The following is a 23,333-nucleotide window of genomic DNA, read 5'->3' on the forward strand; positions in this document are numbered from 1 at the left end:
TTATTAGGGTAGATAAGCTATTGGGAAGATGGTGAAAAAGCCCCTGAAAAGTGTAAATTTACTTATAAGACGGTTTGGTAAGATAAATAATTTCGACGGGTTGGTAGGATAAAATGAAACCCATAATGCAATTTTGTTAGAATTTATGTATATTTGAATTAACTATTTTTTAATGAATTTCAATTACAAGAGTTTCTTTCGATTTCAATATTTTAAATATCAGATTAATGGGGACAAAATTCTTAAGAATGGTTTACACTTACATAAAACAAATTAATCGAACACATAATATATAATAATTACAACTTCTTTTGTACAAAATATAAACATAGAACTCTGCTAAAAAAATACACGCGTTCCGGTGCTGTTTAGTCAATACACATCTCAAAATAAGCGATTTAATATCGGAAAAAATATGAATATTCATAGCTAATCGATTATTTTTATTATATTTTATATCGAAAGTGATAATAATTGTAATTTAATTGCTGAAAACATGAAAAAACCATCGGCAGATGCTAATTTCGTTGATCATTCTCTCTGTATTTGTATCCGACATCATGAGAAATACCACAAACTCGGAGATAATTACGTTGCGTGCAGCGTGCAGATCCTGCAAGCAGCAACTGATCGCCGCGTCCAGACGCTGCACAGGACGCCGCGGCCAATCAGAGAACGCTTCGATGTGAACACGTTGCTACAAGTTCATACACAACATCTGATCGCCCGCCACCGTGCACGGGATCGCGGACGCGCTTTGAAAGCGGCGGTTTGTTCGGGCCTTAAATTAGTAATAGGTACGCAGATGTAGCGGATCTGTTTAACTGCACAGAAGCTAGGTACAAAAAGGTTTTAATATCATATCTTTTAAATCATGGCCAATAAAATGTAATTCCACTCATACTTACGTAAAAATTCAAATAAATATGTATATAAAATGAACTGCCTGGGGCAACAGAGGAAACTTGGGTCAATAAAAATAGCTTGATTGGCACTTAACTAATTTCAACCAAAACCTGAATAGAAATGCATACATTTTAGCTATTTTAATATATTATATCATGTATCTATACTATCATATATTTCAATCAATACTAATCTAACCTAGTCTACCTGTAAGTTTTGCATGTACTTGTATCTCTAACTTTTTATATCCATCTAGAGTTTCTGTCGATTGTATATTTTCTGATGTCATTGTTTTTAATTTACTGTATATGGTATATTTTATACCGTTGATATTAAAATAAATACATTAATGAATATCTATGAGTAGACATTGAATTGAATAAGTCGACGTAGCCTAATGGAAGAGTAGCTGACCGGCAATCAGAAGGCTGCAGGTTCAATCCTCGTTTCAATCATTTGAGATTTTTTTAAATTTGGACGGGTAATAATTAGAGATGGCAAAATTTAGCATTAATTCTCAGATTTTTTAGCATTAAAAATTGGAAATTTAGCGTTTTATAGCATTTTGAGGCATAATTTAGCGTTTTGTTGCAAAATAGAAAAAAATGTATTTCCTGAATGTTTTTAGCGCATATTTTAAGTATTTTTGGTAAAATATATGCTTAACCTTCATTTGCAAGTATTTCCATCGGAAAGATTATAAATAATTAATTTTAATATTAAATTAATAAGGAAGGAAACTCTAAGTACGGGTCGAACACAAACACAACAAATGCAGATTGCGATTAACATCAATAGGCGTCATTTATTTCGCACAAATTGTGTCATGTCAAAAAGCAATTTTAGCCTACAGTACAAAAATATTAAATATTTACACATAAAATAGTAACAAATTTATAAAAAATCGTAGGAAAGGCTTCCAAAAATGAAATAAAGTAGGCATAATACTTTTCCCTGCACATTCACATGAAACTACCTTCCTTATGCATTTTTCTCAATTATTCTTTAGTTGTACTGGACTAAATATTACTGTATCAGCTTCTCCAATTTGTATGGTTCTTTGACTTCTGAAATACGCTATATTCTCGGAAAGCGTTTAAATTCAGCGTACAGTATAAATTAAAAATATTAAATATTTACACATAAAATAGTAACAAAATTGTAAAAAGAGGTAGGACAGGCTTCCAAAAATGAAATAAAGTAGGCATATTTGAAATACAGGTAAATACAAAAAACAATGGAAAAGGCATTTTACTGATTGAATGATAGCATTGCGCACGTTTCAATAGTGGGCTCCTTCATTCTCGTACGCATGTCAGTCAATACCCGGTATTTTTAGGAAATTCGCGCCTATTTCGCTAAATAGAATAATTTAGCTGAAATACGGCCAAAATCACGTTTTTCGCGTTAATTCGCGAAATATAAATCACTGGAAATACTTTCAAATGCCTTGAAACGCAAAGAAAACTTATAAATGCCCTATTTTCGAACCATAAAATTTTTTTCGCGTTTTTAGTTAAAACGAAATTTTGCCATCTCTAGTAATAATGAATGCTTATAATAAAACACTGATCAATTACATTCCCTGTTTCTATATTGCAGCAAGCTGATGTCCGAGAAACCAGCCTACGTAGAGAGACGCCATGATGTTCCTAGAGCCAATGTCCCGTACCTCTCCCTGACCATGTGCGCTCTGAATGTGACAGAATGCGACGTCTCCGAACAGTCTACAAACTTTATCGTAAGTGGACAAACAAATCTGACAGCAGCAGGTATCGAAGGATGCAATAATAAGCTCATAGCTCAGAAATGCACAAAATAATTTGCAAGGCAGATAGAAATATTACACCTTTAAATTTATACGATGAGAATGCCAACATTTTTATAAATCCCAACCAGGAATTATTAGATTCCTGGTCAAATAAAATTTTACACGCAAAACACTTCAATTATCTCAACCAAACGTATGTTGACAAAATTTCGTCAAACAAATGGTTGAGTATTGGAGAGTTGAGCGCAGAAATAGAAGGATTTATGCTTGCCATTCAGGATAGAGTCATTAATACTAAAAATTATAGGAAGCACATAATCAAAGATACAAATCAAATTGATGATTTGTGTAGAAAATGTTTGGCTTTTCCGGAAACTATAGAACATATTATATCGGGATGTTCTATATTAGCACCGTCCGAGTATACATTTAGGCACAATCAAGTTTTAAAAATAATTCACCAAAATTTGGTAATTAAACATAACTTGATTGACTGCCGTAATATAATACCATATTATGAATACGAACCAAATTCATTTTTAGAAAACGATTTTTATAAAATATATTATGATAAAACTATAGGTACTAACAGACCGAGCGATTAGTCATAATAGACCGGATATAGTTTTACATGACAAAATTAAAAAAAAAAAAACTTATATCATTGATGTCGCTATTCCAAATTCCTGTAATATTCAAAAATCTGTTAATGAAAAAATAAGAAAATACACAGATTTAGGAAATGAAATAAAAAGAATTTGGCATTCTCAGACTATAAAAATATTACCATTCGTTATTTCGGCTACTGGCATTATACCTAGCTCTCTAATTAAAAATTTAGGCGTATTAGATCTATCAAAAAAATTATATATAAAGATGCAAAAGTCGGTCATTTTGAATACATGTAGGATAACAAAAGATTTTTTAAATATTTATGTTGAGGGATCAGTAGGATTTATAGGCTCTGTTAGAAGTTCTACCGAGCCGAACCCTCTGATTTGAAAATATCTGGAGTCGGTGAATTATTTTCCCATTTGATCTCTGGTGAGTTGACGTGTTGTTCTTGTATTGTTTTGTATTTATTTTGCTTATATAATGCATTTACATAATGTTGATTGACTAGATGATCATTTGTGGAAAAGTGAGTGGAAGGGTTAAGTTTTTCCTTTGGGGAAGATTTAACCCGGACAACTAAATCGGAAGTTTTAAAAATTGGATAACTTGTATAGCGCCGTTTTTGTGCAAAATCACCTCAAGGGCGCTGTACAAACTAATAACACATTTCTACAGTGATCTATCTATGTTACAACATACAGTACAATACTTACCTGGTAGGTCACTTGAGATTAACACTTAATTAACATTATCTAATTGTTTATTAGCGAAATTTAGATACAGGATTTAGAACTTAATTGGAAAATTGAATATAACTGGACTTTCTCTTAGGAATGGTATATTTAATTTAAGGGTATGACAGCTTAAAAAGGTAAGTTTTTAGTTTAGACCTGAATTCTGTTGGACTTGTTATGGATCTTAGTTCCGGAGGGAGTTTATTCCAAGACTTCACCAAACTTAGTATTTGGCTTGCGCTTAGGTTCCATCAGTCTGCCTACAGCTGATGATGTTGCTGATCTAAGAGTTGACTGCCTCAGACCAGTGTTTTCCGGGAAGCATAGTTCAGAGATGTAGGGTGGGGCCATTTCATTGATGGATTTAAACACGACCCAGAACAATTTGTACTGGATTCTTTCAGGGCACTTGAGCCAGTGAAGGTTACGAAGGTGTTCTGAAATGTGCGAATATTTATGTTATTCATGCAATATAAATGTTATTCTTTATTAAGGCGAAGCTTAATGCCAAATCACTATTTTGATTAATCTTGATAACGAATTAGTAAACATTATGAATACCAAAAAATATACTTTAGATAAATTGAAGGTTTTCCTATCGTTTTGCTTGAGTAGAATACAAACAAAAAAATAAATTACTTAAGAAAAAATATAAATGTAAGCTACCAAAAAAAACATTTTTTCAATAGAAATGTATGAACGCGTTTAGAAAACAACTTTAAAAAAATACATTATTATAGCTAAGATTATCTGTAACAGTTTCATTTCATTAACTTTTTTGCTTTCTTATAAATTTTTTTACAAAATAAATAAATACCAGTTTTGTGCTTGAAATCGAACGTTTCTAGACTGCGTTTGTCAAGCGATTTTAGTGCCTATTACCTACAATATAAGGTATACCAAGAATACACACATTTTTGGCTTGTAGATTACTAGCTGTACCCCGCCACTCTATGCTGTGGCTCAGTCTGTATGTCAATAATTCAATTTGCGTGATTTGAGAGGGATCTCTGAAATATTAAATTGAACAGAACTTGAAAATCAGCTTAGAAATTTGATGAATTGTTAAAATCATACAGTTTAAAAAAAATTACCCTTGTCTTATAGACGTCGCACATTACAATAAAAATGGATATATTTATTGAAGACACTATCTAGTTTGCATTTGGTTCGGGAAAAAATTAAAATCATACAAAAAGAATTAAGTCCCCACATACCCAATTTCTACCGATTTGTAACAAGTTTTTCGTCACTCTTTAAGTTTTTAGGCTCCAAAAAAAATATATGTTATTTTTGATGATAATATCTATACATTTGTTACGCCGAAACGTTAACTATATGAAATTTCCACGATAGAAAAAAATCGCAAAGTAAACTCCGAAAATTATTTAAAACACGTTTTGTTCCGTTTCTTAATATGTTATAGGCATGAAAAAAATCACAGTGTATCTTTAAATTCAAATAAAGCAGTTGGCGAGAGATTTTTGCTCTACTTCAAACGGGTGGTGATTTATTAAATATTTTCCCCATTTTCACTTAATTTTTCCCTCTAAAATTCGTATTTACATATCTCACTTTCAAACCATCTTTGAAGGTTTACTAAGGGGCCTGAAGAAAATGAGGATAATATCGGTTGCTCTTAGTAAAATTTGGATAATATCGGTTGCTCTTAGTAAAATTTGGATAATATCGGTTGCTCTTGGTAAAATTTCGATAATATCGGTTGCTCTTAGTAAAATTTGGATAATATCGGTTGCTCTTAGTAAAATTTGGATAATATCGGTTGCTCTTGGTAAAATTTCGATAATATCGGTTGCTCTTAGTTAAATTTGGATAATATCGGTTGCTCTTAGTAAAATTTGGATAATATCGGTTGCTCTTAGTAAAATTTGGAAAATATCGGTAGCTCTTAGTAAAATTTGACCGAAGGAGAGCGGTCGAACTAGCTCAGTGATAGAGCAGAATAAAATGACACATGTATCTTTTCAGGTGACAGTTTATAACCCGCTGGGCCACGTCATTAACCATTACGTCAGGGTCCCAGTAACAGGCAGCGATTATATCGTCCAGGATAATGATGGTCAGTACTTTCTCTATACCACTACCCACTGTAATACAATTTACACTAGCAATGCTTCCACAATTCTTCTAGCACATTTAACTAACTAACTAACCATCACGCCGTTTCTCCGCAGGGATAGGCAGAGAGGACAGACCGACAAACAACACGGTCTTGGCACACACTTCTTGACTCATTCACATTCATACATCGTCTCACACATACTCTTCTATTGTTCTGACTCTTGACATGGCCCGACTCGAGTATATGATTCACTTGGTCGTGCCACGTCTCCCTCGGGCGTCCCCGACTTCTGCTACCATTCGCATTTGCATCATATATCCTCCTTACACTACTATCTTCGCTCATTCGCTCTACATGCCCAAACCATCTAAGCGTTCCTTACTCATTACGCTTACATCAGCCTTGCACTCTTTGCGGATCTCCACATTCCTCATACGATCAAACAAATGAAACAAGATGGTTTTACCACACATACGCCTCAGGGATCTCATTTCAACAACATTTAATCTACTTTCATCCTTTCTTTGCCAGTTCCATGGCTCACTTCCATACATCAAGGTAGGTACCAGCACTCCGTTGTGGACTGCTAATTTCGCTTCTTTTTACCTTTAACATGTGCGTCATATATTCTCCTAATAATCTTCTTCTACCATTCACATTTGCATCGTATATTCTCCTTACACTCCTTTCTTTGCTCATTCGCTCTACATGCCCAAACCATCAAAGCGTCCCTTTCTTGATCTTACTCATTACGCTTACATCAGCCTTGCACTCTTTGCGGATCTCCACATCTCTCACACGATCATACATAGTTTTACAACACATACGCCTCAAGGATCTCATTTCTACAGCGTTCAGTCTACTTACATCATTCCTCTGCCAGTTCCATGAATCACTTCCATCCATCAGGGTAGGTAGCAGCACTCCATTGTGGACTGCTAGCTTGGCTTCTTTGGACAATGTTTAGTTAGCGCCAACTGCGTTCAGTCCTCCATGAATGGAGTTACCTGCATTTCCCCTTGTTTCAATATCTCTGTCAGCCTTCCCATCTCTCTAGAACATACTTCCTAAATACACAAACTCATCCACCTGCTCCAAGTATTCCTCATTCACAGCTATATTGCACACTGTTTTCGTACTCTCTCTTTCAAACACCGTGACTATAGACTTACTTACATTCATCATTAACTCGTTCTTCACGCATACTTCGTTCATCCTAGACACGAGAGACTGCAGATCATCCATTTTGCACATTTTGTTTATATATTCACGCCTTGAAGAGTACCGCTGCCTCTGGAACGATTTATGAGATCAACCAACAATTTTGCCACAGATCACCTTTGGTAATTTATCACGGTGCCATAATGGGAAGGATATTTTCAAATATACGTTACTCCTGGAAACATTGATCCCTAAATTCAAACCTCAAATATTTAACATTCCTACAACTTCCTTTCCTTAAAAAAGAGCCTCCACACAACATCCTAAAAGATGAAGTAAGTCCCGAGGGAAATTATTTTCCTCGTGGCTTCCTGTGTGCAATAGTAGTCCTCAATAGTGCATAACATAGTAAACTAAGTATGAACTATACTGGGTGTATCGGCACGTACCCGACAAACTTTAACCAGCTTTTCCTTAGCACATTTGGAGTAAAAAATGTTATGGGCACTTTGCTGTCCGGTAACATTTTTTTTCAATTAAAAACAAAAAATTATTAAAAAATCCACACTCCGTCACTGTCATTGGCATTGTTTTTCGTGTTCAACAGCTGTTATTAGCAAGTGTGTCAAAAAGCGTCTTCGCTCTTTAATACACACTAAATAATAATAATTCAAAATGAGACGAATGGTGCCATGCCATATTGTTGTGATTGTAAAAGCGCGGCAATGTAGGTACGTACGTATATTATTCAACGAAACTCGAATAAAATATTGCCAGATGGGTTTTCAAACTGTGACAAAGGATAAAACAGTGGCGACATGTGGTGAAAATATGAATGATAGTTTTTTTATTAAAAAAAATTTTACCGGACAGCAAAGTGCCCATAACATTTTTTACTCCAAATGTGCTGTAGCTGCAATAGCTGGTTAAAGTTTGTCTGATACGTGCCGATACACCCTGTATAAGAAGGTACAATGCAAGTTGTCATTTTACAAAGGAGTTCAATAATTGTATGCTGCTATGAAAGTAATTACACAGCAATGTGTAGTCACTTTATTGATATTTATAAAAATAAACATGAACAGTTTGTATTTAGCAATTATTAATTACCTCAGATTGGGTATTTACAGAACATTTTTTAATTGATACAGCTATAAAAGTTACACACGAATGAAAGATAGTATATCAGGAGGTTGTACAACGGAGTTTGATAAGTGTTTATTGTAATATAATAACTTGGTTAAAATAACATTAATAATAAACATGAACCTCGCATTATTACTGTTATTTAATTTATTTATTTATAGATAGATACAAAAGAAAGTACAAATTACTTATTAGGAAGCTTTGCTTGTCCAACTAGGAAAGTTTCCCGTTCCAGGACAGACAAATTGACAGGTGTAGTTCATATTATTCCTTAAGAAAAGTACATAATTACATAACAAATTTTTTTTTTCTCTGCAACTAAATAGTGTATTGAAAAAAAAAATTAATACAAATATTGTTTTATTTTTTTACAGTAAGTGCCACAAATGCCACTTTATGCAAACTATAAATAGTACCTGATTTAGTGCTACCTTTGTAACGGTATAGTGAATTTGGTGCATTACTACGTACGTCGTATACATGGTGTTATTTATTGTTTATTTATTACAAATCATCACCGCTATAAGGTACCAAGTTTCACACAGCGAGGCTTAGGACGGGTTGTTATGGAGAATTTGAACAATTCATCAAATTTCAACAATTCATCAATTTTCGGGTTCTCTAAAAGTCTTATTCAAGGTTCTGATATGATATCATTAGGCTGGTTGCTTGACAGAACTGAAATAATAACAGAACTTGAAAAAATCTTACACAGAACATGAAAATCAACTTTGAAATTTGAAGAATTGTTCAAATTCTCCGAAACAACCGGTCCTTAGTGTTAGTGTGCGTGTATTGAAGCCTTTCAGCAATGATGTAGTCGGAGCAATCAGTCTTCAGGGCGCAAAACCATAAATCCCGGGTATAAAAACATCGAAAAGGATGTAGAAACACTGCGAAGCAATATCAGAACTCAATGAAATGTGGTAGGAATTTTGGTCTAGTGATCAGGAAAAAATTATAAAACTACATTACATCGACTCATTCCAGTGCAGATATAATACGTGTCTTCCTCGGGTCTCCCCCACTTCTTCTGCCATTCACTCCTCACTCCTTGCACCTATAAGAACAACCTTTGAAATTTTCAGCAGAATTTATGCAGTAGTTTTTCAGTTGCTTAAATTTCCATTTAATTATATAGATTGCCATCGAATTGTAGATCAATTGCTAGTTTGGACTCTTGGGTATATTTTAACAAATTTTGCACACTTGGCCTCCAAAACACGAGGATAGACTTCAGCTACTCACAACTATTTTTTTCACAGGAAAAAAGATGGCTACCCAAATAGTAACAATATCAAGTAGCACCGTACGCCAGTTGCACCGCAACTCCAACGCAACAGAAGAACTGGTATTCCTCGCAGAAGATCTTCCTCCACTAGGATACCGTTCCTACTACGTGTCGCCCGCTTCCAACGGTAGTGGTGGATTCGACCGCACAGCTAATCTGCTGCCATACGAGCGGGCCCAACAGGGAGTTCTTGCAGACCAGGGACGAGGACAGGTTGACAAGCAAGAAGAGGTTGAAGGGGATGACTTCAATGAGAAGTTGAAGGAAGCGATCGATGAGGAGTATTCCATTGGAAATGACGTGAGTACAATTTATCACTAACTGATATCAATGCATGAGCTAACCCATAGATGGCATTTGAGAATAAATAAAAAGAGAATACCTAGGTTGGGGTCCATATTATTCCAACTGCCTGCTAGTTAAAATATAATAGCCGTTGTCAATCTATCACAATAGAAGTCCAAGTGTTTTGTTGAAGCCGGAGTTTTATTGACTAAGAGAATTTGTGAAAAAACTCCCTAGATACAAAACTAACCTTTATTAACGTAAGTAATGATAAAATGAAAAATAATAAACTCTTCGTTTCAACCAGTTTTATTGTTTTAGATTTAACCGACATGTTTTGCGAGCAATGTTCACCTCGTCTGGGTTTATTTATAACTAAATTACAAATATAGACGCAAAAATGTAGTGTAAGAAGGAGTTTGAATCATTTGAATGTTTGTTACAAAGATTGGAAATAAACAACAGTTTATTCAAGTGTACCTCAGGGACTCGCTTTGGGTACACTTCTATTAAATGCCTTCTTTTTAAATCTGAAAACCGTGCTGTAATTACATTAAAAATACACTATTTGCTAACATTACGTAATGAATATTTATTTTGTTTTTCAGAAACTTAGACTGTCCATTGACCCGCAAACTGGTTTCGTCAGCAAGCTGTACGTTGCCAATAAGAATCTTACCATTACCCTTCGCCAGGAGCTTCTTTACTACGAGGGACAAATTGGAAACAATGCGGTACCACAAAACAGGTCGGACACAATATACTGTATTTATTAAAGTTACAATTTGATACTTGTCAAATGATCTTCTGCTATGTAAGTTAAAGCATCTGCAGGCCCTTTATAGTTCGTTCAGCTTCCGAGAGGCTAACTTGACCCTGGCTTCGATGGAGCCCCCGTGCCTGAGCTGGTCACTTAGAGGTACACCAAGCATATCAATGGAAGACATGTCGGGAAGATTGCTTCCGTTGAAGGAGACTAGTGTATTTACTAAATAAGGTTTAGTTTACAACGCGACAGTTAGTTGTAAGAAGAATGTTTTCTGTGCAAAAAAAAACACGTCTTGATTTCGAGTATTTTTTGTTATTCAGATCGTCCGGAGCTTACATCCTCAGGCCGACTGGACCAACAGCAAAGTCCATCTCAGCTAAACCTGAAAACAGAGTGTATAAGGTATGCTTCATCTTCAATTCATTAATTATAATTCAGCCAGGTTATAGTGACAAAATTATTTTCTGTGTTTTATCGAAATCAGTGAAGGTGGGATTAGTCATCCTGCGGTTTTAATAGATTCCAATACGAAATAATCTTTAATTCATAATTAATGCGGTTTATAGAATAGATGAGTTATGCGTGAACTGCATTCCACTGCGACTGATTGGGAACTGACGCCCGGGAGTGGAAGTGTAGAGAGAGGAATGGACCATGGAATTATTTATTACCGTAGCAAAATCTCGATTCCCGATCAACAAAAGCAATTCACTTCTGTTTCCGCAAACAAATCCAAAGAATTTAAAATCGCAGGTGTTTGTCGAAATTACATATAAAAGGTTTTCGATTACAATCTATTACAAGAAGTCACACCAGAAATATATTACAAGAATTCGCACTAGAAAGGATCTCCTGATACGAAAGAGTTTATACGGAAAGGTATCAAAAGATAATATATCTATGTATATTTGGGATCGAAATCATTAATAATACACGTAATGTCCTACATTGGTTTGTATGTTTAGGGAGCATTGGTGGAAGAACTGTACCAGCGGTTCTCCGACTGGGCGTCTCAGACCATCAGGATATATAAGGACAGCAACCATGTTGAGTTTGAATGGGTGGTCGGACCCATCCCTGTGGAGTGAGTAACCCTCTTGTGAATCCAGTCATCCAATCATTCAGTCATCCTGTCATTCCGCCGTCCTGTCCTCGTGTCATCACGTAATCCGGCCCTCGTGTCATCATGCCATCCGGTAATTGTATCATCCCGTCATCCTATCGTAATCCTGTCATCCTGTCATCGAGTCATTATGTCACCCTGATATACTGTCATCACGTCATCCCTTCATCCCGTAATCCTATTATTAACCTGTCATGCCGTCATCCTGTCATTATGTCATCACGTCATCCGGCCCTCGTGTTATCATGCCATCCAGTAATTGTATCATCCCGTCATCCTGTCACCTTGTCATCGTGTCATTATGTCACCCTGACATACTTTCATCCCGTCATCCCGTTATCCCGTCATCCTGTTATCCTATTATCAACCTGATATCCTGTCATTATGTCATCCTGTCATCCTATCGCCAACCTGTCATCCCATTATCCAACCATCCAGCATTCTTAGTAAAAAAACTTGTTTTTTACACTTTGATTTTTTAGTAAACATGTATAAAATTCTTTGGTTACGTGCTGTTACAACTGTTCATAGATTTTTCAAATTTATCATTATTTTGTGCAATCCTTCTAAAGCGTGATTGAAAACAACTGCTCTCGATATTGCCAAGCAAACAACCGCTGCTTACGTATCGAATTTGTAATTGCATTAATTTCTACTGCTAGTGAGTGATCAAGTTACTTTGTCTCTGTCTCACTTAGGAAGCTCTCATAGAAATACAAAAATTAGACTAATGTTATTTTCATTTGGTGATAATATCCAATTTGATGGTTTTTTAAAAAATAATTTTTGATCTTTGATAATGTTTGCAGAGATGGCATCGGCAAAGAAGTCATTTCCAAGTTCTCATCAGATATGCAAACCGCTGGTACCTTCTACACAGACGCCAACGGGAGGCAGCTGCTCAAGAGGGTCCGAAACCAGAGACCAACGTGGACCCTGGATCTTGCAGAACCGGTTGCTGGTAAATCCGCATAATGCGTACAGCCAAATAATATTAATAATGTCATATAAAATATTTCCATGCCGTCGTTGTACTCTAACTTTGAGTTCTTTTCATCTTTTCCATTTGGGAGGTGGGCAAAGGTACCGCCACCGCGGGTACCATTTATTGGATAACCAACACCTCTGGTTTCAAGCTTCAACCAGTGACTTGGCAGCAGTGACTCCAGCTGGACCCATCGCCTAGAACCGCAATGGGAAAATGCAGTCATACGTCCGTAACTCCTGGACACATTGAGCCCCCAGATTGAGATTGAGCTCCACACAGCATCATCAAAAGCGACAGAGACCCGGGAATGGGAAATGAGAATGGGTGCTTTCTACGACTCGTTCTTGAGTTAAACAGCTCATCTGTGGAACTACTTGCTGGCCTCTGTGTTCTTCCCTCCTCCAACATGGGTCTCTCAAGACCTGTGTTCATTCCTTCCTCTCATCTAAAAGACCCTAAAAAGAATTGAATTTAAATAATTATTATGAAGGAATACAGTTTAAAATCTCGCATGCACCAACAACTGAATTTAGGATGTTTACTAATAAATTGACAAAATCTTTTTCTTTCAATATTGTAAATATTTCACATCTGATCTTCGCAGGATCAGACCCTTGCTAGAACTGGGTAGAACTGTAATGAATTGCTTGGATTATAGGAAACTATTACCCTGTAACATCTGTGATCGCTATCCACGACGAAAAGACTGGCCTGGACCTGTCAGTGCTGACCGACCGGGCGCAAGGAGGAACATCTCTGAAGGACGGGGAGGTGGAACTTATGGTGAGGATCGAGGACCCACTTTGAACCTTTGTCTATCTTTGTCATGCATATTTTAATCACTTAGACCACGTAGTCAAGGCCAGCTCTTAGCCAAACGGTAAGGGTAAGGCTATCGATTAGCAAGCTAGATGCCGCTTGTTCAAATCCCGGCGTGTGCAAGTAAACTTAATTTGATTAATTTGTGTTATTTAACATTTTACTCATTTAAAATAATAAATAGTTCAAAATTGAAGACACTCTCAGTGCCGTTCTGGTGTAAGACCACCATATAAAATTGGAAACGTTGCTTGAAAGGGCTTTGGCAGTGTTTGGCGACCAGATATAAATAGCCAGATACTCCCCCATCTCCACTACTTTCAGCCTTACAACATACTCCAATTGGGATGCTATAGTCTCACTGGCTCCAGACGGTTGAGAACAGTTGGGACTCTTGTGCAAAAAATAAAAAAAAATATATCATTTAAATCTCAAATAGTTTTTCATCTGATTTCAAAAACCGTATTTCGTATTGAAATGCGTTCATAAACATTGAAATTATTTGAAATTGAATGTCAACATTTTTTTGTTGAGGCTCTAGCGATTAATCAGTTATTTGTTTTTCCACTTTCGAGTCGAGTCGTACCCATGGAATAATTGATAATATTTGAAGTAATCGCGTCTCTATACGAAGTAAAATGATGACAAACTTATATGTGCAGGTCCACAGGAGACTACTGCATGACGACGCATTTGGTGTGGGAGAGGCACTTAACGAGACGGAAGGAGAGAGAGGGTTGGTAGCCAAGGGGACGCATTACCTTCACATCGGAGGCGCTCAGGACAAAGGTATGATGAACCCTTTTTTTGGAAGACCGTAAAAGATAAAGTATATTCACAAAATATACCTATTACCATAAGAATCCATAAACGATTACAATCAAAAGCTCCGCACCGAGCCGAAACTCATCGTGTGCGGGGAAAATCTGGTGGCTTGCTTTCCGCTTCTAAAATCCACCGAGCCGAACCAAAAAGCCGTGGCATCTGGCAAAGTTGGTAGCGCGGTTGACTCCGGTCTCTAGGAACGAAGGTTCAATCCTCAGTCAAACCAAATTTTTAATAAATATGTTTTAAAGTTTTAAAAGACGATAATTGTTTTATAATTAAATATATATTTTAAATAATTAATTTTTAATTTTAAATTAAATATCCCACTAGAAGACTTACAATATCATTTTTCATTAAATACTCTAAAAATGCACACATTGGAAGACAGGCGTAAAATAAACGACTTAACTTTTTTATTCAAGATTCTAAACTCTAAATTCGACTGTTGCGAACTTCTGCAACTCATAAACTTACGAATACCTACAATAACAACACGACAAAATACACTATTCCACTGCAACACACATAAGCGCAATTACATTGCGAACTCCCCAATACAACAGTTTCACACTATGGGAAACCAATAGGTACTTAGGTGATGTCGATATATTTAATATTAACTTTGCGAATTTTGTGGATTACGTAAAAGACTTATTTCAACACTATTCCTAAATGGATGTTATATTTTTGTAAGCCAGTCAAATCGCTGTATTTTTTAATTTATGTTCTTTTATTTTTTAATATTTCTTTCTCATGTTTCAAAACTGTCATTAAAATTGTACCACCTACATGTAAAAGCCCTCTGGGCGTTAAATAAATGAATAAATAAATATGAATATTAACCCACCTCCCGACATCTGACTGAGCTGATACTCGGCAAATAGACTCGACGTCAATGACAATGCATTCTATCAACTTTTGGTGGCAATCGCATACACATACGCGAACATGTACGCAATTCTCTGAAATTAGATGACATCACAGCAGATGATTTAATAAATAAATGTCGGTCCTACCCAATCTGTATTTGGCGCAGTTGTTAGCGCAGTTGGCTCCAGCTTCTGGGGAGGAGGGCTCAATCCCCAGTCAAACCAAAACAAATATTTTTTCTTTGAAGTTGGCTATTAGCAAGTCAACACAACTAGGTCGAAAATTAAAAAATAAAAAAAATTCTTGCTTTTATCACATATTTTGTGATTTTTTCCTCATCTATTTTTAAATTGAAATATAAGTATACTAGATTTGTAATACCTAATAATCTCTAAAATATACCTGGTCCTTTATGTAAGAATTCACTTGCACATATTTAACAATACAAATTTATAATTCTTGAACTTCCAATGGGTTTAAGGTCATCAACAATTGATTTAGACTTAAGAGTTTCGAGTTTGTCTTTTGACTGTTGACCTTTGATTGATTACTTTTTACTTTTGATTGTCCACTTTTGACTTTGACATTTGACTTTTTTTATTTGACTGTTGTACACTTCATTTACCTCGTAATAATTTATAATAAAAGATATAAGTCAGTTTTAGACCACTTTAATTTTAATAACGCTAGTATATTGAATAACCAAATTCATTTATCTTTTAGTCCCATTCCAAATATATTTCCAGTAAACCGCTCTGTTATTGTCGGAATTCCCGCCATTACCCGTCCCCCTTTGTTAACCTCCCACTCAAACACCTAAATTATATATTTTTTTTTTGTGTATATTTCTGTCAATATTTTGTATCATAGATTAGTTTTAATATTCTCCTGATGAAGGAAGGATGCTTCCGAAACCGGTAGAGTGCAATTAAAATTAAAGTGGTCTAAAACAAATTTATATATTTTATTGTTTAACATTTGACTTTCGACTTCTGAAATCTTTTTTATTATTTATTAACCAATAAATTAACATACATTTTTTTTGGTATAATCCATCTCACTAGGCTGAGCCTGTTCCGGGGTGGCGGGAGTTTGATCTAATTTTAGATACTGCGAATTTACATAGAATCAAAGATATAAATAAAAAGAAATATGGTAAAGATAAATAATAAGATAGATAAAAATTTAAAAACAAACATAATAAATAATGAAAATACAAAAAAAAATAATGAGGACACAGGAAATAATTCAGGCGTGGAGTGTGCTATAATTTTTAGTATTATAGATGTTATCTGTCCGCAGTATACAATGAATTGTTGACTATCCATGTGTGGATTTTGTGTCTTATATTTACACTTGTTGCGAGGTCTTTAAGAAATTTGACTGTTGACAATTGACTTTTGATTGTTGACCTTTGACATTAAACTTTTGACTTGTGTTATGTCCGTTGGATGACCGTTGTTGGTTGTTTGCAGGAGCCGTTGCTCGGAGACAGCTGATCTTGGTCAAGCAGCTAGAACCAGCAGTCCTGGCCTCCAACGCAGATAACTTCACATTCTCCCAGTGGCAGCAGGCCAGGAATGAGGTAACTTATCAACGATTCTCAATGGGAATGTATGGCAAACTACACGATATGTTGAAAAAGGCCAAGCCAACATATGTTATCAAAGATTACATGACAGTTGACCCCCCGACCATAAATAAACATACAAATAATATATCTAATCAGGAAAACCTTCCTTGACCTAACACCGGACATGATGTTAAAAATATATAAAACATATGTGCGACCTCTCCTGGAATATGCTTTCCAAATATGGAGTCCTTACTTCGCAAAGGATATAAATCTGTTAGAGAGAGTACAGAGACAAAATACCAAGAGCTCTGAAAGATCTACGATACGAAGATAGACTCAAGGAACTAAGATTACCAACCTTACAAGAAAGAAGAGAAAGGGGTGACTTGATCGAGACTTTCTAAATTTTATCTGGACATTACAGTTGCCCTAGCATCCAAGAAATCTTCACTACTAATAAAAATATAAATCTCCGTGGACACAATTACCAAAACGCCTTTTGCATCTAATCCTAGAAAACAGTTCCTTGCAAATAGAGTAGTGGATGCTTGGAACAAACTCCCACAACATGTCATATGCAACAAATATAAATCAATTCAAAGCTCTATTGGATTCACATTTGGAGAGAAGAAAGGACTTAGTTCAAACTTAAAACAACTCAATTACTGGCAAACTTGTTGCGAAATCAGATATGAGCGCATCAGCAGGATGCTGCCTGCTCATTACATAATAATAAAAAATGTATTTAGATGTATACAATTTTTATTTATTTGGGTTTTTTTCATGAATTATAAGAACAGAATACACCTAGTGAGAAAATTACCTATTATAGAAAATTATACACAGCACGAAAAAGCATTAAACTGATAAACTAAATAATATATGCAACAGTGACATAAAATATAAAAGAAACTGGAACAATACTACATATACGACAAATCACTCGCAAAGATTCAACAAAGTGCTGGTATAGATTACACTTGGTTATATAAATGGAGTCAGTAAATATATAAATAGTCCCCCCAAACTTGTTGCCAGATTTATATTTTTTTATTTATTTTTTTTTTTATTTAAATAAAGCAAGACAAAAATATATATTACAGTAAATAATAAAATAAAATACAGAAAAAAAACAGAAAAGTTCCAATAAACTACTTTTCAGTAGTTTGTCGATGGCAACTTCACATAAAAAATATTAAAAAAAGACAAAACTTATTTTACTTAATGACAACAGTGATAACAATAAAAAATAACAAACTGTTTTAAAAATATAAAAACATATACACAACCGTGATAGTATCTACCAATAGTTTGTATTAGACTCTAATACAGACTATTTCTTTCAGCGAGCCAATTTTTCAACATAATATTTGTTTTTACATTAATTTGTACATTTTTTTTTTATTTCAGCAGGTAACATATTTAAGCAACTAGGTATCATGTAGTCCAGTGTTCTTTGTCCATATTTTTTTAAATGCTTAGGTACAATTAGTCCTTAATTTAACGTAAAACGAGTGTTGTAAGTTTGGTCCAGTCTATTTATGTATATAGGGCTATTCATATGCTGAAATATAATTTTATACCACAGAATTGATCTTACCGAGAAAATTTTAAGATTCTGATAAAGGTATGGAACATTATGCCTTTGTTCGTATAAACTTTTATGAGCTAATAATTTAACTAGTGAATTTTGAACTGATTGAACATGGTTTATATTTGTTTTACATGAAAGTCCCCAAGCTGTGATTCCATACCTTATAATTATGCATCCTATTGGCTAGTGAGAGTGTCTGATTGTGTATGTGTTGTAGAAGAATGTTACATTTTGTCTTGTGTTCCTAGTCGGTATATTGAATTTAATAGTGGTGACGATGGCAGGGCTGTCAATTAAGTTGTTAATGAATCTGTGTAATACAAACAGGTCTGACATAATTCTCCTGTCAGACAGCGCTATTAGATGCAATTTATTTATCAAACTGACATAATTAATGTATTCAATTGGAATTTTGAGCTTAAAATGTATGAACCCAAGAAATTTGTGCTGATATTGTTCTATATTGTCAGAGTGAACTTTATACAAAGACGACCAAATAAGTGAATTGTATTCCACTTGAGTTTTAACTACCTAACGAAATATAGATCGTTCTCATCTGAGGCATGAGTTCCCAAACTTATTGGTGTGTATTGTACTGTTGCTTATACGTCCAACAGATGGCGGTATTTTTTAAAATAAAGCATGCAGTTCACATCTACTTAATATATATAGGCATATAAAAACACACGCGTATTTGAATGTAACGTTGCGTCAAAATTTCAAAGCAATCGGTGAAGAATTTTCGGAGATTTAAGATTTTGAACAAACGAACGCTTACATTTTTTTATTTATATAGATAGAGTTGCACAAAAAACACTTAGTTATGAAAAACGCATTAAATTATTGGCTTAAATAATAATATTTGGATGATTTTTACAACGCCGTTTTTGTGCAAAATCACCTCAAGGGTGCTGTACAAATATATAATACATTTTTACAATGATCTATGTTATTACTAACAATATATGGAGATAATATACAGTACCATACTTACCTCGTAGATCACATACGATTAATACTTCATCAAAATTAAATAATTGTTTATTAACGAAATTTAGAAACAGGATTTAGGACATAATTAGAAATAACTGGACTTTCTCTCAGGAATGGTAAATTTAATTTAAGTGTATGATAGCTTAAAAAGGTAAGTTTTTAGTTTAGACCTGAATTCTGTTGGACTTGTTATGGATCTTAGTTCCGGAGGGAGTTTATTCCAAGCCTTCGGCCCAGATACTCCGAAAGCGCGATCACCAAACATAGTATTTGGATTGCGCTTAGGTTCCATCAGTCTGCCTACAGCTGCTGATGTTGCTGATCAACTTTGGAAATTGCTATAAAAAACTTCCTTCCTAAATCTGCAATAGCAGAAAATGCTCTTTCCCACAAGTCAGTGCTGGAAAATCATATCAACTGCTTTTATTGTTGTAATTAACTCAGTAAAAAGCAGAATTTTGAATTATTTCATTTTAGATATATTGTATGAAAACTATCAATTGAGAGCATTGTGCATCATCTTTGCTCTCATCCAACAGTATTGCAAATATATGTGTTTTATGGCGTTCTTTCGTGGTCCAAGAACGATCACATTTGCTTCCAAAATAAGTTTTGGCGAGTGTTTACGATTAACTAAAAAGGTATATTTATATATCCTGCTCCCCTCTTAGTAAGTCCTTTCGTCCCCCTTAGGAGGAGCGCCCCCACTTTGAAAAAACCTGATCTAAGGAATTCAATTTTTATATTAGGAGAAACCTCTCCCTACAAAAAGCTCTCCTGGAAAATTTACTGATTTTTGTTTAGGATATTTTTAAACTGATAAACTAGGAAATGCGTAAACAGCTCACTACAAGTTGTCCTGCTCAAATTACGAATAAAATGCTATCTTTAATTCTTTATTTCAGTTCAGCGGCTTGACAACCGAACTTCCTGCAAACGTCCATCTCTTAACAGTCGAGCCTTGGAAAGATAACACAGTCCTCATTCGCCTTGAACACTTCTTGCAAAAGACGGACGACCCAGCAGACTTGTCCAAACCTATCGTAGTCAATGTTAAGAGAATCTTTTCCGGAATTGATGTCCTCACTGTAAGAGAAACCACGCTAGGAGGAAACGTTTACCTGGAGGAGTCCAACAGGATGGAATGGAGATCCGAACAATTCAAAGAAGTCGAAATCAACTATGTCGAAGACAATTCCGTGCCACAGATGAACCAATCCAAATACACCGAGACAGAGACGAATCAAAACAATCCCAAAGATATTGCAGACGATATTGCTTACATGAAGAAACAAATCAAAGACAACGCAAAGAAGATTCGAGATATTCAGACGGCGGTCGTTCAAACAACAGCTGATTTGTCGCATACGAAAAAGCACAAGACAGACAAGTCGAACGAACTCAGAGTTATGACAGAACAGCTAAAAGAACTGTCGAGGAAGCTGCAAAATCTACAAGATCTGGAGGGTACTAATAAAAGTCATGAAAAGAAAATGCAGAAGAAGCATAATAAGGATAGAGAAGTTAGAGATGATTACTATCCAACTGGAGAGTCTAATTACAGAGAGAATGATGAACTCGGAGATGGATATTTTGAAATAACTCTTGAACCAATGCAGATCAGGACTTTTATCCTAACTGCTAAGTTCTTGGATTAGATAGAAAAGTGGTTGTTTCCAATCTTTCCTTAGCGACGCTAGTAAAATATATAAGTATATTTTTTTATGTGACACCTGTAACAGCGCCCTTGTCTATAGAGTGTATTTTTGTAGTTAACAGATAATTTTTACAAAACATTAGCACTGCATTTTTTTCCGTAATGTTTCAGTTTTCTATAACATTTTTACCACCGAAATAAAACGACTTTTGTAAATATTTTATATAACTCATTTGACTGTAAGTTTTTTTTGTAAATAATGAAGTCACATTAAAACTAAAATAATCTAATTATTGGTTTTATTTATATGTTTATACTATACACAGATTGAACCCTAGAGCCTCTGACAATTTGCAATGAGAATACGGATTCCGCAAGGAGAAAACTAACTGATATAAAATCTTGCTGATTTATTAAGATTCTCTTGAAATTATTTGTGACCTGGGTAAAAGCTACACTGCAAGCTCTTAAGGAATGAATTGAAAGGTTGCTTTTTATATTTTAACATAAAAGAGGAATGTATTATGGCACATAATTATTTATTTATTACACGCCCTAGTGGGCTTTTCTTTAAAAAAAATACAAGCATTTTGTATCAGAGTAAACACTTAAAAATTAATACAATAAAGAAGAATGTAAACATAATGACAAAAATGAATCCTCACGCATATAATTGAATTTAAAAGATTCAACAAAACAAAATAGTAGAAGCGGAGAAGTTATATACCCATATAGGTCTATTTGTGTCTAGAAGAATAAAAGTGATAGAATATACAACATTTATACTGATTAGTTTTAAGATGAAATATATCACCCAGATCAGAAAGATTGTGAAGTCTCCGAATCAGAGAATTTTGGTAAGCTAGTGTCCTGGTGTTATTGAAGTAAAAAGGTAAGAAATGTCGGCATGATTTTTTGGGAAAATAGATATTGATACATTGAAGTAATTTGGGACAGTCAATTTTAAAATGTAGTATTCTTTGTAACAGTATTAAATCTGTGCTTATTCTTCTTTCTGAAAGTTTCAATAGAGACATTTTATCCAAGAGGTAATTGTAATTTATGTTTTGTATAGGAATATGCAATTTATAAACCTTAGAAACTTCCGTTGAATCTTTTCAATGCTATCTGTTTTATAGTGAATACCCCACAAGAGTCCCAACTGCTCCCGTCTGGAGCCAGTGAGACTATGGCATCCCCAATTGGGGGATGTTGTGAGGCTGAAGGTAAGTGGGGAAGGGAAAGAGGAAGGTGGAGAAGTACCTGGCTATTCAGATCTAGTCACTAAACACGGCTAAAGCCATTTGGAGCAACGTTTCAATTCTGAATGGTGGTCTTACACCAGGGCGATACTGGTAGTATCTTCCACTCTGGAACGTGCCGCAAATACACTATATATTATTTTAATTAATTAATTGTGAAATAACACAAATTAGTCAAATAAAATTTATTTGCGCACGCCGGGTTCGAATCCGCGACCTTCGGAATGGTAGTCCAATGCGTTACCACTGGACTATGCCGGCCGTCTGAATGAATATTGAAAAATGTAATAGTAATAGAAACATAATTATGTAAGTATAATATGAAACTAATATGGACCCTCTTTTCAAAGCGCAAAAAGCCTTAATTAAAGTTATCACAAAAAAACCTTACAGATTCTCGACAATACAGTTATTTAAGGACTTCACCGTACTGAACATACAGCAACTATACATAAAAACTATAACTTCATATTACCAAAAAGACAAACTTAACCATCATACTATACAACACAATTACGAAACAAGAAACAGACATCAACACATGACCCCGAAGATAAATACCACCTATGGACAAAGACATTTTCAGAATCTGGCCCCAAAATTTTTCAATTAAATGGAAAAAGATATTAAAGACCTGGCAACAAGTGTAAATATAAGAAACAAAATCCACACATGGATAGTCAAAGTTAACAAAGGCATTGTATATTGCGGACAGATTACATCTACAATGCTATAAATTATAGCACACTCCACGCCTGAATTTTTCTCTTTTGTTCTCATTCATTTATTTGTATTTTCATAATTTCTTATGTTTTTATTTTTATTTTTTATATATCTAATTATTTATCTTTTTTATTTATCT

The 23,333-nt window shown here is 34.8% G+C and overlaps 1 protein-coding gene across 2 annotated transcripts in view; it reads left to right on the plus strand.

The window, feature by feature from the left end:
- The window catches only part of LOC149415713 (lysosomal alpha-mannosidase-like), a 57,621-nt gene extending 36,122 nt beyond the window's left edge, over positions 1 to 21,499 (plus strand). For both annotated transcript variants that reach the window (XM_089642177.1, XM_089642176.1), the window contains exons 12-22: positions 2,509 to 2,647; positions 6,016 to 6,106; positions 9,682 to 10,007; positions 10,601 to 10,740; positions 11,082 to 11,163; positions 11,727 to 11,845; positions 12,694 to 12,845; positions 13,531 to 13,655; positions 14,354 to 14,480; positions 16,865 to 16,974; positions 20,458 to 21,499. In XM_089642177.1, the coding sequence (XP_089498303.1) occupies positions 2,509 to 2,647; positions 6,016 to 6,106; positions 9,682 to 10,007; positions 10,601 to 10,740; positions 11,082 to 11,163; positions 11,727 to 11,845; positions 12,694 to 12,845; positions 13,531 to 13,655; positions 14,354 to 14,480; positions 16,865 to 16,974; positions 20,458 to 21,210 (2,164 nt within the window). In that variant the 3' untranslated portion in view covers positions 21,211 to 21,499. The remainder of the gene's footprint in view (positions 1 to 2,508; positions 2,648 to 6,015; positions 6,107 to 9,681; positions 10,008 to 10,600; positions 10,741 to 11,081; positions 11,164 to 11,726; positions 11,846 to 12,693; positions 12,846 to 13,530; positions 13,656 to 14,353; positions 14,481 to 16,864; positions 16,975 to 20,457) is intronic.
- Positions 21,500 to 23,333: the final 1,834 nt, after the last annotated feature.

Source organism: Hesperophylax consimilis, chromosome 17 (assembly GCF_061612785.1).
Source record: "Hesperophylax consimilis isolate HC1 chromosome 17, BYU_Hcon_1.0, whole genome shotgun sequence".
In the NCBI taxonomy this organism is placed as follows: domain Eukaryota; kingdom Metazoa; phylum Arthropoda; class Insecta; order Trichoptera; family Limnephilidae; genus Hesperophylax; species Hesperophylax consimilis.